Source organism: Clarias gariepinus, chromosome 18 (assembly GCF_024256425.1).
Source record: "Clarias gariepinus isolate MV-2021 ecotype Netherlands chromosome 18, CGAR_prim_01v2, whole genome shotgun sequence".
NCBI classification, from domain to species: Eukaryota; Metazoa; Chordata; class Actinopteri; order Siluriformes; family Clariidae; genus Clarias; species Clarias gariepinus.
Genome location: NC_071117.1, coordinates 4,183,323 through 4,198,458, shown reverse-complemented (window position 1 = coordinate 4,198,458; position 15,136 = coordinate 4,183,323). Strand labels below are relative to the sequence as shown.

The 15,136-nt window shown below is 36.8% G+C and overlaps 2 protein-coding genes across 2 annotated transcripts; both read right to left on the bottom strand.

Annotated features, from left to right (window-relative positions):
- Positions 1-242: 242 nt before the first annotated feature.
- Positions 243-5,468, bottom strand: LOC128506980 (CMRF35-like molecule 7). Its single transcript, XM_053477596.1, has 7 exons — positions 5,429-5,468; positions 4,420-4,740; positions 4,137-4,192; positions 3,339-3,385; positions 2,054-2,139; positions 1,924-1,970; positions 243-614 (listed from the first exon to the last, which is right to left on the bottom strand). The coding sequence occupies exons 1-7, from the start codon at positions 5,466-5,468 to the stop codon at positions 243-245; spliced, it is 969 nt and encodes a 322-aa protein (XP_053333571.1).
- A 3,884-nt stretch (positions 5,469-9,352) lies between these two features.
- LOC128506799 (CMRF35-like molecule 5) lies at positions 9,353-14,751 on the bottom strand. Its single transcript, XM_053477390.1, has 6 exons — positions 14,712-14,751; positions 14,128-14,448; positions 13,773-13,897; positions 10,818-10,902; positions 10,682-10,728; positions 9,353-9,782 (listed from the first exon to the last, which is right to left on the bottom strand). The coding sequence occupies exons 1-6, from the start codon at positions 14,749-14,751 to the stop codon at positions 9,405-9,407; spliced, it is 996 nt and encodes a 331-aa protein (XP_053333365.1). The 3' UTR covers positions 9,353-9,404.
- Positions 14,752-15,136: the final 385 nt, after the last annotated feature.

Genomic DNA, 15,136 nt, shown 5'->3' with positions numbered 1-15,136 from the left:
GGGTGTCATGCCACAGGTGTTTTATTGTTTCATTTCTAATATTCCACATATATTTGACAATGATGATTGTTTAAAATATAAACTAATATCAGTTTCTCATAAATATTAGTTTTATATATTTTTACATATTTTAAATATTTTTACATATTTTACAATTAAACAGCTCTATAGTATAATGTAATATAATGGGGGCTAATAAATTACAAATACAGCAAAGTTATAATTATTCTAATGTATGCTAACTAGGTAACAGTAGCATATTCACTAGAGTTGTTTTCATGCTTGTAGATCACTGTTGGAGCTGCACCAGAGCTGGTGTCAAGATCCAGTGCTGCGTACGTTAGATGTTCACCAGATTCCACAACTGATGGTGGAGCAGCACTGACTGATGAGGGAACTGGGGGGAACTGAGCTGTGGAGTAGAAGTCCTGATCAGGAGGATCTGATGGGTGATCTACTGTAGTATAAACAGTTTCTGGATCATCAAAGGGAACTGTGGGTAATCCAGTGTTGGAATAAATCTCAGAGGAGTTTAAGGGAGGTGGAGCAGTGGAGTAAATTATGTTAGAACGACTTTTGTTGTCTTTAATCTCATCATAATCAGGGCATGGAACCTGAGCACAAAGAGAAAAACAAGTCGTATATACACAGTCTGAACCGGCTAGGTTATATTTAACTACTTTTTTGTCAGTGTTCTCAGGTAGATAATTCAACCAGACAGACATACTGACATAAGTGACATGTCACAAGAGAGTAAACAATAAATGTTTCTTATTAATACATTTGTACAGTTATGTCATTTGGCACATTTAATCGATGGTAAAGGATGTAATGAGTGATTTAATGTGTATATCTAAGTATATTTCTGTGTAAATTTCTCATTGCATTACTTTAATAAAACAAGTGATGAGTGATAATTTTAAAACATATATAGAAAACTTTAAATACATTCATGTATGAAACATCTTAGAGTTTGTACTATCCCCTGTTTCATATGCATGTTGGTATATTGACATACACTCCAATAACTGACATACATGTCAACATCTGTGGGGGGGGGGAGGTGAAGGGGGAGTGTATACATAGACCAGAGAGATTTTGAATTTCATACATCCAGTTGGGTCGGCCCTGTGCCTATGATAACCTCAGTTTAACATGCTTCATGTACAGAAGCTAAACCCAATGTGTCTACTTTTGTAGCTGTTTGATGTTTATAACATGTTATAATTTGTTTTTGGTCACATCAGTTGTATAAGATGAATATATGAGCTGCTATAGATTTCCTGTCAGCTTGACTAAATATGGCTATGTTCCTCTGACCTCTCCTACCAACATTGTGTTTCTTTATCTATGTAAGGAGCAGACTGACATGTCCCTACTTTGCCACTAGAGGGAGTTAGAGAGCTGCCTCTACAGCAACTAGCTGCACCTGTGACTGGCCTATGTAAGGGCGCTTGTGCAAATGGCACTGGTAAAATGTTTGTGAGGACAACTTGTAAAAAGAAAAAGCCATTATTAAAAAACAAGCTGTGCTCTAGTCAAACCTGTCTACTGCCTTAAGCCTTTGATCACTTTTCTTTACTTTATATGGTTATTGTTATCTCTGTTCTGAGCAGTCAGAATATTCTCTCCTGCTCTTATGCTTTTAGTTTCTCTTTTGTTTATGTTCGGCTTGGGTCCTCTGGGATTTTAAATGGCTTTGCTATAAAAGTGAGATACCACGCCTCATGCTACTTACTAACTCCTGTTTTAATTTCAGTTTCCTTTGTAACACACTCACTTTGTAACCCTGGTTGCGGTGCAGGTTTCCTGAGTTTGAGGGTCATCCAGTTTCCCTTTAATTACTTTATTTTTTACATCAGACCACAACAGAGTTTCTGTGGTTCAACATCAAAAATATTTTTTGGCAAAAACACAACTCACCACTTGGCGGTTTGAGGACCTTTGTGCAGGTTGGACTGGAGATGAACCTGAGAATCAGGAGAAAATAATTCAATCATTTTAAGGATGATGCATCATAATATAATAATTAGTATAAAAATGTTTTTAGTGCCTTTGATCTTTTTCCTCTGTAGGACAGTGGTGAATAAAAGAGCAACGAGAAGCAGCACTAGAACCACAGACACAGCCGTGATGACGGGTGACATTTCTGCAAGAGAAACATGATCATAATGCATATATAGTAATTATCATAATGCCCATAATTTTATAATTTTCTGATCTAGATATTTTGAATTGAAATGCACAATTACACAATTGTGTGTGTGTGTGTGTGTGTGTGTGTGTGTGTGCGCACGTGCACATGCAAGTAAAGTGAAACTGAAGATATAAATGAGTCATGACTTTCATCACCTTCAAATGTCTCATGACCAAAACTAGAACATGTGGTCATACACAAACTAAACCTCACATAGTTTTATGCTAAATCTTAATTGTTTTTTGTTTTCCAAATAGTAATTATATTATTATTATTATTATTATTATAAGTTTATTAGGCAGAATATCTTGAACAAATGGCATTTCTGCAGCACTACAGCTCTGTTCTTTGGCATGGTTTGTACCTCAAAGCTCAGTTTAGCAGTTCACATATACAACATTGGCTGTAACAGTAAACTTAGTATGTTTGATTTACTTCCTGCTGGAGTCAGTTCAGAGTTTTCAGAAATCCTCATGTGCTGTAAACAGTCTATTATCATTACTGTCCTGAAGAAACCCCAACCCTGCCTGCTTTAATGACCCTGTACCCTGATCTCAGGTGTGATGAGAGAAATTGACAAGTTACAATCAATCTGTTACAAGGTGGACTGCTAAAGTGTTAAATTCTGTCATGAAACCAGAATATCTAATTGTTGATGCTGGCCTGTTATCTAATGAAATATAAAACAAATAACTTTAACCTACACAATATGTGTTTACAGCTGGGTTAAAAAAAAACCTTTTTTTTGTTGCAGTGTACTGAGGCAAAGAACAACACATTTACATTCAAACAGACTAAACACTGCATGTATAAAAAACCCAGAGTTTATGGTGCATGTTTTCAAACCATTGAAACTGGAAATGTAGAAACCACACCTGTTCAGACAAACCACACTGAGGGAGGTGTAGAAATCTGAATAAATATCACACATGTAAAAGTACACTGATAGACTGCAGTTTTGTTTTTTATAAGCTGTATACATTATAGCTGTGGAATTATGTTCTTTACCTTTAGATTTAGATTTTTTATTTCATGAGAAAAACACCCCTGCACTATATTATTTAGAATAATATACTATATAACATATCTAGTGTCTAGTGGGGCCGAGTGTGTGCATGTGCGTGCGTGCTCGTGCGGGGAGAGGAGTGTGTGTGTGTGTGTGTGTGTGTGTGTGTGTGTATATGTGTCCTCCATAGCAGCCCCCTTTCCCCCTTCCTCCTCTTCTCTCTCTGCAGCACAGCAGCTCTGATTCTTTTTGTAGTAAAGTGGGTTTATTGTTTGACTATCCACTAGATGGTGGTAGTGCTTAATGGGAAGAATTTGCATGTTCAAAAAAAAAAAAAAAATGGAGAACAAGCAGCTAAATGCAGGAAGCAGAGAGCATGTGTGTAGTTTTTCTTGTAACTATTTCATGCCTTTTTGTTGTTGGCATTAAAAACACAAAATACAGAACTGACGTCTCTACATAACTACACTTTTCAAAGGTAAAGTGCAGGTTTATTTGTTTTATTTTTATTTTATATTTTGTATTCATTATTGTTATATGAATATTTTTGGGTTGTGGAACGAATCGTTTAAGTTCCCATTATTTCTTATGGGGTAAATTCACTTTGATATATGAGTGTTTTGATATACAAGCACGCTGCCAGAATGCATTATGCTCACAATCCAAGGTTCCACTGTAATGTATTCTGTCCTGTAGTAGTTTGAACTTTGTTCTGTACTAATTTAAAAACATTTAAATAAAGTCTCATATGAGACATGTGATATAGTACATACCCTGAGATGGGGAAGCGGTGCTGGAGATGTTAGCATCTAGTTTAGCTGAAATAAAATTTTGACATGATGAATGATGTGAGAGAAATGTGATGAAGAGGTCGATGAAGAAGTTCATACCTGATGATGAGTGTGTTCTCTCAGCAGGCACTGATGTGCTCACTGAGTGTGTTGAAGTGGAGTGTGTGGTGTGTGAGACAGTACTGATGAAAGGATCATCTGAAATATTGTTTGTAGAAAAGAGTTTATAAAATTTTAGATCATTGATGATTTTAAATCAAATATCCAGACACTGAGCCTTATTCATCAATCATTCATTTTAAAATCCAGATAAATAAGTTATGTTATACATTGTACATGGTGCTTTAATTATCTGTCAAAATGCAAATATGATCATGATCAAGTAATTAATGAGATTTTTTTACTCTCCTCTGTGTAACACTCACCTGTTTTAACCAGAAGCAGAATCTCTGTGTAAGAATCATACACTATACCCTGTATCCCACACCAGTAAGTGTTTTCATCCTCTGGTCTCAGATCAGTGATGGTGACGGTGAAGACTTTGGCTGTTGTGTCGTCATACAGAGAGAATCTGGAGTCTTTAGCAGGAGATTTAGAATCAACAGGAATGTCTTTTATGCGCACAACAGAACATCGTCCTCTGCAGAGATACTTTGTTTTCTTTTCATATCCAGATGTGTAGGGACATTTAATCTGAACTGATCGTCCTCTGTATCCAGTTACTGTAGGTACAGCATCAGTACCAGCTGGAGAATAATATACAGTGGAATGAAATATGATCCAGGACCATGGTGTAACATATAAGACCAAAATGAAGCTCAGTATCCAGGAATATTAAAGTGTAAACATTGTGACACGTGTAAGAGAAGAGACAGGTACAACAGATACACATACAGTAGGAGAAACCAATACAGGGATTTTAAATAACAAACACTCAGAGACTAATAATCTAAATCCTACACGTCCTACAACAGGACTATCTGCTCTCGGCTAGACTCGATAGAAAACACTAAACTCACATTCTGTGTTGAACAACAGGAAGAAGAGAGATGAGACTGCAGGCCGACTGCACTGATAAAGCATTAGTCCTGATCTTTAAACACATAACCTGTAGTTAAGGACTGTTGTTCAGCTCGTATACAGATACACAAACTCTTCAAAGTCAATTTTACACTGAAAATAAGTAGAGATAATGTTCCCATGTGTAGGTGACTTGAACATGTAGGTTTCCTCATGCAGTAAGTGAAGTGGAAGCTCCTCTGTGTGCTTCTGAAGATAACCAGGAGCTCTCAGCACCCCTGAGAACTTCACTACTTTAAACACTGGAACCTCTCTATAAAAGTTCTGTGCTAAATGTCCATCAGTGCAAAGCTTTAATGTGACACTGATACTGAACACTGAGACTGATGAGGATTTGGAAGTGTTTGTACTTACCTAGAATCAGGCAGAAGGTGAAGATGAGGACCATCTCCATTCTACATCCAGACTCACAAACTCCTCAGATAATAATAATTAATAATGTTCTGTTAGTTATCGTACACACACTCACGGTCTCTGTCTCTGTGACTGTACAGTGTCTATTTGTGTGATGTTAGTAAAATGTAATGTCACGTCCACTTCCACTTTTGAACAATTGACAAAAAACCACTCAGGAAGTGTGTGTGTGTGTGTGTGTGTGTGTGTGAACTGTTGATCTCAGCTGCTGTAGACACGCTTTTGAATTAGGAAGATATGTCTGGTGTTAAACTTATTAACAGTGCAATTTTTTTTATTAGTTTATGATAAATTAGAGTTCACTATATTTTTATTGACTAATATGTGTTGCCATACATGTTCAGTTTCCTGTCACTGTTTAATACTCTGTGTCCCTTACTGCCCCCTGGAGGACACAGTATAAAACTGGAAGAAAGTGTGTGAACAGTGCAAAAAAAAAATAAACATGTAGGTCAATATCATTATATTGTGCCTTTGAGACCTCATCATTAAAATAAATAATAATAATAATAATAATAATAATGATAATAATAATTCCATTATATATATATTTAATAGTTTCCATTAAACTAAAGATTTTCATTAAAAATGAATTAATAAATTACAGTTTTTGCCAATAAATTTTACAGTGTTTCTCAGTTTTTTTCAAATGACAGAAATTATGATTTAAAATATGTGAGACATGATTTTACAAAGAAATTCTCTATAAACAAAATACACTAAATAGCTGTTTTTAACAGATTTTAAATGACGACTTTAAAAAAAACTGTAAAAACAACGTGTTTAAAACTTCTTTAAAACATGGAATTTCTGAAACCGCTTAGCTTTTCACAGATATTCAGAGATCTGTTAAGAACAGAGCATTTTTTTGTAGTCATCTTTGTCTATGATGTGAACTTCTTAATAAAAAATTATTATATATATACACACACACAGGTCATTTTCAAAAAATTAGCATATTGTGATAACGTTCATTATTTTCTGTAATGTACTGATAAACATTAAACTTTCATATATTCTATATTCATTACAGACAACTGAAGTAGTTCAAGCCTTTTATTGTTTTAATATTGATGATTCTGGCATACAGCTCATGAAAACCTAAAATTCCTATCTCAAAAAATTAGCATATCATGAAAAGGTTCTCTAAACGAGCTATTAACCTAATCATCTGAATCAACTAATTAACTCTAAACACCTGCAAAAGATTCCTGAGGCTTTTAAAAACTCCCAGCCTGGTTCATTACTCAAAACCGCAATCATGGGTAAGACTGCCGACCTGACTGCTGTCCAGAAGGCCATCATTGACACCCTCAAGCAAGAGGGTGAGACACAGAAAGAAATTTCTAAACGAATAGGCTGTTCCCAGAGTGCTGTATCAAGGCACCTCAGTGGGAAGTCTGTGGGAAGGAAAAAGTGGCAGAAAACGCTGCACAATGGGAAGAGGTGACAAGACACAGAGATTGTGGAGAAGGACCGATTCCAGACCTTGGGGGACCTGCGGAAGCTGTGGACTGAGTGGACTGTTGCTCAGTGGTCCAAAGTACTTTTTTCGGATGAAAGCAAATTTTTGCATGTCATTCGGAAATCAAGGTGCCAGAGTCTGGAGGAAGACTGGGGAGGGAAAATGTCAAAATGCCTGAAGTCCAGTGTCAAGTACCCACAGTCAGTGATGGTCTGGGGTGCCATGTCAGCTGCTGGTGTTGGTCCACTGTGTTTTATCAAGGGCAGGGTCAATGCAGCTAGCTATCAGGAGATTTTGGAGCACTTCATGCTTCCATCTGCTGAAAAGCTTTATGAAGATGAAGATTTCATTTTTCAGCACGACCTGGCACCTGCTCACAGTGCCAAAACCACTGGTAAATGGTTTACTGACCATGGTATTACTGTGCTCAATTGGCCGGCCAACTCTCCTGACCTGAACCCCATAGAGAATCTGTGAGATATTGTAAAGAGAAAGTTGAGAGACGCAAAACCCAACACTCTGGATGAGCTTAAGGCCGCTATCGAAGCATCCTGGGCCTCCATAACACCTCAGCAGTGCCACAGGCTGATTGCCTCCATGCCACGCCGCATTGAAGCAGTCATTTCTGCAAAAGGATTCCCGACCAAGTATTGAGTGCATAACTGAACATAATTATTTGAAGGTTGACTTTTTTTGTATTAAAAACACTTTTCTTTTATTGGTCGGATGAAATATGCTAATTTTTTGAGATAGGAATTTTGGGTTTTCATGAGCTGTATGCCAAAATCATCAATATTAAAACAATAAAAGGCTTGAACTACTTCAGTTGTGTGTAATGAATCTGAAATATATGAAAGTCTAATGTTTATCAGTACATTACAGAAAATAATGCAAATTTTTTGAAAAGGACCTGTATATGCATATAGGGAAGGAAAGGGTTAAAGGAGTGAGGACAGAAAAAAAGGGAAGGAATGTTGTGCATGCGCAGGTCTGGTGGGCAGTGCTTTACTGACATGCTGGCAAAGGCTGGTGAGAGGTGGGCTGTGGGAAAAGCTACACTCCCCGCTGTGTTTTAGAGTTCGAGGAGAAGCCAGGGATCATTAAAGGAGATGGCTCATCAGCCGTGCGTCATTCCGCGGCCCGCTCCTTCACACACTGCAGACGGGGAGGCCGCCTAGCTAGTGAGCTTCAGAGTGTGTGAGGAGCAATATTATATTTGGGCGTACGCTCATCACAGGCGCACGCCATGACAATAATAAAAAATAAAATAATATGAAAGTAAAACTACTTATACAAAAAACATCATACTATTCTGTGTTCAGAAAACGATTTGCAGAGCATCAGGCATCAGGACACCAGTGCAAGTTGCATGCATGAGAAAGCGCGCCATATATGGAGAAGGTGGCAAGGCGCTGTGTGGATGCTCTAGCTGTGTTCCAGAAACGAGAGTTCCAAGAAACACGTTTGCGAGGCAATTTTAAAAGTTTTGACTTAAATTACAGTGGAACCTTGGATTATAAGCATAGTTTGTTCCAGAAGCGGCTCGTATTCCAAAACACTCGTAAACCAAATTAGATTTTCCCAAAAGAAATAATGGAAATTCAAATAAATAATTCAAAAAAATAAATACATAAAAATAATTAATACAAAATATTAAGTAAAAATAAAAAAATAAAATTGTCAGATAAATTAACATATTTCAGATTACTGTTTAATTTTTGTATGTTTGTTTATAATATCATACTGTATACTTGTATTAAGTGCAGCAGAGCTATGATGAGCTGCTGTGGGTGAAGCTATAATATCACTGAACGTGTCATTGTGTCTCCTACTGCTCTGTGTGCAGGAACCAAATAAATTGTAACATCATCCAAGTCCTAAGTGTGTGTGTATGTGCTGATGACGGATGGAGCAAACCGGGTCAGATAAAAAAAAAATCAAGAAGGTCACATATATAAATTCCACAAATAAAGTTACACAAACCTTTATTAGTAATCAATACAATTTTTGAACTTTTGATTTTAAAAATACACAAACTGGTGAAACTAGAAATATAAAAGCTGCATCTAAAAACAGTGCAGGAGGAATATTCACCAAGTAAGAAATATACAAAGTGTGTGTTGCTTTTATAGTAAACTACTACAGTATGTGACAGGATGATGTGGTGATTTGTGGTGGAAATCTTAACTTCAGGTCATCACAGGTGAAAGGGTGTCATGCCACAGGTGTTTTATTGTTTCATTTCTAATATTCCACATATATTTGACAATGATGATTGTTTAAAATATAAACTTATATCAGTTTATAATAAGTATTAGTTTTAAATATTTTTACATCTTTTAAATATTTTTACATATTTTACAATTAAACAGCTCTATAGTATAATGTAATATAATGGGGGCTAATAAATTACAAATACAGCAGAATTATTATCATTCTAATGTATGCTAACTAGGTAACAGTAGCATATTCACTAGAGTTGTTTTCATGCTTGTAGATCACTGTTGGAGCTGCACCTGAGCTGGTGTCAAGATCCAGTGCTGCGTACGTTAGATGTTCACCAGATTCCACAACTGATGGTGAAGCAGCACTGACTGATGAGGGAACTGGGGGGAACTGAGCTGTGGAGTAGAAGTCCTGATCAGGAGGATCTGATGGGTGATCTACTGTAGTATAAACAGTTTCTGGATCATCAAAGGGAACTGTGGGTAATCCAGTGTTGGAATAAATCTCAGAGGGGTTTAAGGGAGGTGGAGCAGTGGAGTAAATTATGTTAGAAATACTTTTGTTGTCTTTAATCTCATCATAATCATAATCAGGGCATGGAACCTGAGCACAAGAAGGAAAACAAGTCTTATATACACAGTCTAAACCGGCAAGGTTATATTAAACTACTTTTCTGTCAGTGTTCCCAGGTAGATAATTCAGCCAGACAGACATACTGACATAAGTGACATGTCACAAGAGAGTAAACAATAAATGTTTCTTATTAATCCTTTTTTTTTTTACATGCACCAGAGAGATTTTGAATTTCATACATCCAGTTGAGTCGGGCTTGTGCCCATGATAGCCTCAGTTTAATATGTTTCATTTACAGAAACCAAACCCAATATGGTTTACTTTGTAGCTGTTTGATATTTATCACATTTTATGATTTGTTTTTGGTCAGATCAGTTGTAAAAGATGAATTGCTATAGAATCTGCTATAGATTTCTTGTCAGCTTGAATAAATCAGGTTATTTTTCTTAGACCTCTCCTACCAACATGGTGTTTCCTTATCTTTGTAAGGAGCAGACTGACATTTGTATATAGCGGCACTTACATAGGCCAGTTACAGGTACAGCCAGTTGCCACAACTAAGATACTTAATTAGAGACAGCTCTCTAACTCCCTCTGGTGACAAAGTAGCGACATGTCAGTCTGCTCCTTAGATAGATATGTGGTGGACCATGTTGGTAGGAGAGGTCAGAGGTATTTCACTCCTCTGGGATTTTGATTGGCTTTGCTATAGGAGTGAGATACCATGCCTCATGCTTCTTACTAACTCCTGTTTTAATTTCAGTTTCCTTTGTAACACACTCACTTTGTAACCCTGGTTGCGGTGCAGGTTTCCTGAGTTTGAGGGTCATCCAGTTTCCCATTAATTACTTTATTTTTACATCAGACCACAACAGAGTTTCTGTGGTTTGTAAAAATCAAAAATATTTTTTGGCAAAAACACAACTCACCACTTGGAAATTTGAGTAACTCTCGACAGGTTGGACTGGAGATGAACCTGAGAATTGGGGGAAGATAATTCAATCATTTTGTGAATGACGCATCATAATATAACAAATAGTATAAAAATGTGTTTGTTTTTGGTGCCTTTGATCTTTTTCCTCTGTAGGACCGTGGCGAATAAAAGGGCAACGAGAAGCAGCACTAGAACCACAGACACAGCCGTGATGACGTTTGACATTTCTGCAAGAGAAACATGATCATAATGCATATATAGTAATTATCATAATGCCCATAATTTTATAATTTTTCAATCATTTTGATATTTTTATTTGATTTGCACAATTACACAACTGTGTGTGTGTGTGTCCACGCACATGCATGCAGGCTTGTGTGTGTGCATAAAAATAAAGTGCAACTGAAGATATAAACGAGTTGTTGGTTTCATCACCTTCAAATGTCTCATGACCAAAAATAAAACACGTACACAAACTAAACCTCACATAGTTTTATGCTGAATTATAATTGTTTAAAAAAAGTACTGGGCAGTGTTTCCAAAATAGTTATTATTATTATTATTATTATTATTATTATTATTACTTGTTAACTAAACAGAATATCTTAAACAAATGGTATTTCTGCAGCACTACAGCTCTGTTCTTTGGCATGGTTTGTATCTCAAAGCTCAGTTTAACAGTTCACATATGCAACAATGACTATAACAGAAAACTTAGTACAGTATGTTTGATTGACTTCCTGCTGAAGTCAGTTCAGAGTTTTCTTACTGCATTAAAGCCATTTTAGAGTTTGTTTGGAAGTGGACTAAAAACCACAAGTCTGTTAAAATTCTGCAACCAACTGGGATATGTTTACTGAAATTAAAGTTGCCACTGATTACATGAGAACAGTCTGCCACATGAGATATACTGTACAGATTTCTTTACCAAAGTAAACACCAGGGAGGCAGCAGGACCTGATGGCCTTTCAGGTCGGCACTGACCGGCTAGTAGTGTTGAGTGAGATATTCAAGCTCTCCCTGGCACAGTCAGTAATCCTCATGTGCTGTAAACAGTCTATTACCATTACTGTCCTGAAGAAACCCCAACATGCCTGCTTTAATGACCCTGTACCCTGATCTCAGGTGTGATGAGAGAAATTGACAAGTTACATTTACATTTACATTTAGGCATTTGGCAGACGCTCTTATCCAGAGCAACTTACATTTTTTTTTTTATCTCATTATACATCTGAGCAGTTGAGGGTTAAGGGCCTTGCTCAAGGGCCCAACAGTGGCAAGTGGAACCTGGGATCTTCCAAACCGTAGTCCAATGCCTTAACCATTGAGCTACCCCTGGCCACGATCCAAGTTACAATCAATCACTAGGTGAACTGCTAAAGTGTTAAATTCTGTCATGAAACCACAATATCTAATTGACGATACTGGCCTGTTATCTAATAAACACAGTAACAAAACAAATAACTTAACAAACCTACATAATGTGTATTAACAGGTGGGTTAAAAACTGTTTTTGTTGCAGTGGACATGAGTGTACCAAGGCATAGAACAACACATTCATATTCAAACAGACTAAACACTGCATGTACTGTATAAAAGACCCTGTGTTTATGGTGCATGTTTTCAAACCACTGAAACTAAAAATGTAGAAACCACACCTGTTCAGACAAACCACACTGAGGGAGGTGTAGAAATCTGAATAAATACCAGACATGTGAAAGTTCACCAATAGACTGCAGTTTTTATTTTTTTTTCATAAGCACATTATCACTGTGGAATTATGTTCTTTACCTTTAGATTTAGATTTATTATTTAGTGATAATTTATTTATATACTTAAAAAAAAAAAGACTTGTTCAAACATATCTAGTGTTTCTGCCATAATTTAAGCAGCATCAGTTTGCTCCCAGTGATGCAGGTATTTTCTGACATTAGGCCTACATATGGTACGGTAGGTGATTAGAAGGTACTGTGATGCAGTGTTTAAAAATAACTATGGGTTATTATAAAAATAAGAATGGATTTTAGAAAGGTGCTTAAAACATTTCCATTCTCACATATTTAGGGGGACCTTGGAATGCGAGTAACCCAGTTTGCGAGCATTCCTCAAAATGAGCAACAATTTGTAATACATTTTGACTTGATAAATAAGTGAGTCTTGATTTACCAGTAGCAAATATCATTGGGTATCATGTGGCACACTTGCGCTTCTTGTTTTGAAGCAGAGAGTCACGTGATTACAACTGAACCAATTGATCTTCTCTAAGCATCTTTCATTTTATATTTTTATGTGTGTGTGTTCATGTGCCGGGGTGGGGCTGAATGTGTGCGTGTGCGTGCATGCTCACGCGGAGAGGGGAGGGGAGCTGAGTATGTGTGTGTGTGTGTGTGTCCTACTGTACATAGCAGCCCCCTTTCCACCCTTCCCCCTCTCCTCTTTCTGCATCACTGCAACTAGGATTCTTTTTGTAGTAAAGTGGGTTTATTGTTCACCTATCCGCTAGATGGCGGAAGTGAGTAATGGTAAGGATTTGCATGTTCAAAAAGAGCGGAGAACAAGCTGCTGGATGCAGGAAGCAGAGATCATGTGTGTCATTCGTTATAACGAATATGTATAACTATTTCATGCCTTTCTGTTGTTGTGAATAAAAATGCAAGTTACAGAACTGCTGTCTCTGTGTTACTACACCTTTCAAAGGTAAAGTGCAGGTTTATTTGTTTAATTTTTACTTTATATTTTTTATTTATCATTTTTATATGAAGATTATTGGGTTGTGGAACAAATCGTTTGAGTTCCCATTATTTCTTATGGGGGAACTTTACTTTGATATATGAGTTTTTTGATATACAAGCACGCTTTCAGAATGAATTATGCTCACAATCCAAGGTTCCACTATAATGTAGTCTGTCCTGTAGTGGTTTGAACTTTGTTCTTTACTCATTTAAAAACATTTAAATAAAGTCTCATATAAGACATGTGATATAGTACATACCCTGAGATGGGGAAGCGGTGGTTGAGAGGTTAGCATCTACTAGGTTAGCTGAAATAAAATTTTGATATGATGAATGATGTGAGAGAAATGTGATGAAGAGAAAAATAAAAAAGTTCATACCTGATAATGAGTGTGTTCTCTCAGCATGCACTGATGTGCTCATTGAGTGTGTTGAAGTGGAGTGTGTGGTGTGTGAGACAGTACTGATGGAAGGATCATCTGAAAATATTGTTAGTGGGAAAGAGTTTATCAAATTCTAGATCATTGATGATTCTAGATCAAATATACAGACACTGAGCCTCATTCATCAATCATTCAGTTTAAAATCTAGATAAATGAGTTATGTTATACATTGTACATGGTGCTTTAATTATCTGTCAGAATGCAAATATGTTCATGATCAAGGAATTAATGAGATTTTTTTTTACTCTCCTCTGTGTAACACTCACCTGTTTTAACCAGAAGCAGAATCTTTGTGTAGTTATCACGCCATGTTTTCTCTATCCCACACCAGTAAGTTCCTTCATCCTCTGGTCTCAGATCAGTGATGGTGACGGTGAAGACTTTGGCTGTTGTGTCGTCATACAGAGAGAATCTGGAGTCTTTAGCAGGAGATTTAGAATCAACAGGAATGTCTTTTATGGCCACAACAGAACATCGTCCTCTGCAGAGATACTTTGTCTTCTCTTCATACCCAGATGTGTAGTTACATTTAATCTGAACTGATCGTCCTCTGTATCCAGTTACTGTAGTTACAGCATCAGTACCAGCTGGAGAATAATATACAGTGGAATGAAATATGATCCAGGACCATGGTGTAACATATAAGACCAAAATGAAGCTCAGTATCCAGGAATATTAAAGTGTAAACATTGTTAGGCTTTGTGTGTGTGTGTGTGTGTATAACATAACACACTAAGACTAATAGTCCAAATCATGCATGTCATGTAGAATGTCCACCAGTGTAAAGCTTTAATGTGACACTGATACTGAACACTGAGACTGATGAGGATTTGGAAGTGTTTGTACTTACCTAGAATCAGGCAGAAGGTGAAGATGAGGACCATCTCCATTCTACATCCAGACTCACAAACTCCTCAGATAATAATAATTAATAATGTTCTGTTAGTTGTCGTACACACACTCACTGTCTCTGTCTCTGTGCAGTGTCTATTTGTGTGATGTTAGTAAAAAGTAACGTCACGTCCACTTCCACTTTTGAGCCAGTGACAGAAAACCACTCAGGAAGTGTGTGTGTGTGAACTGTTGATCTCAGCTGCTGTAGACACGCTTTTAAATTAGGAAGATATGTCTGGTGTTAAACTTATTAACAGTGAAATTGTGTACTGCACTGTAAACTGTAATTCTGTCATTTTTTTTATCAGTTTAATATATTTTTATTGACTAGTATTTTTTGCCTTACATGTACAGTTCCCTGTCACTGTTTAATACTCTGTG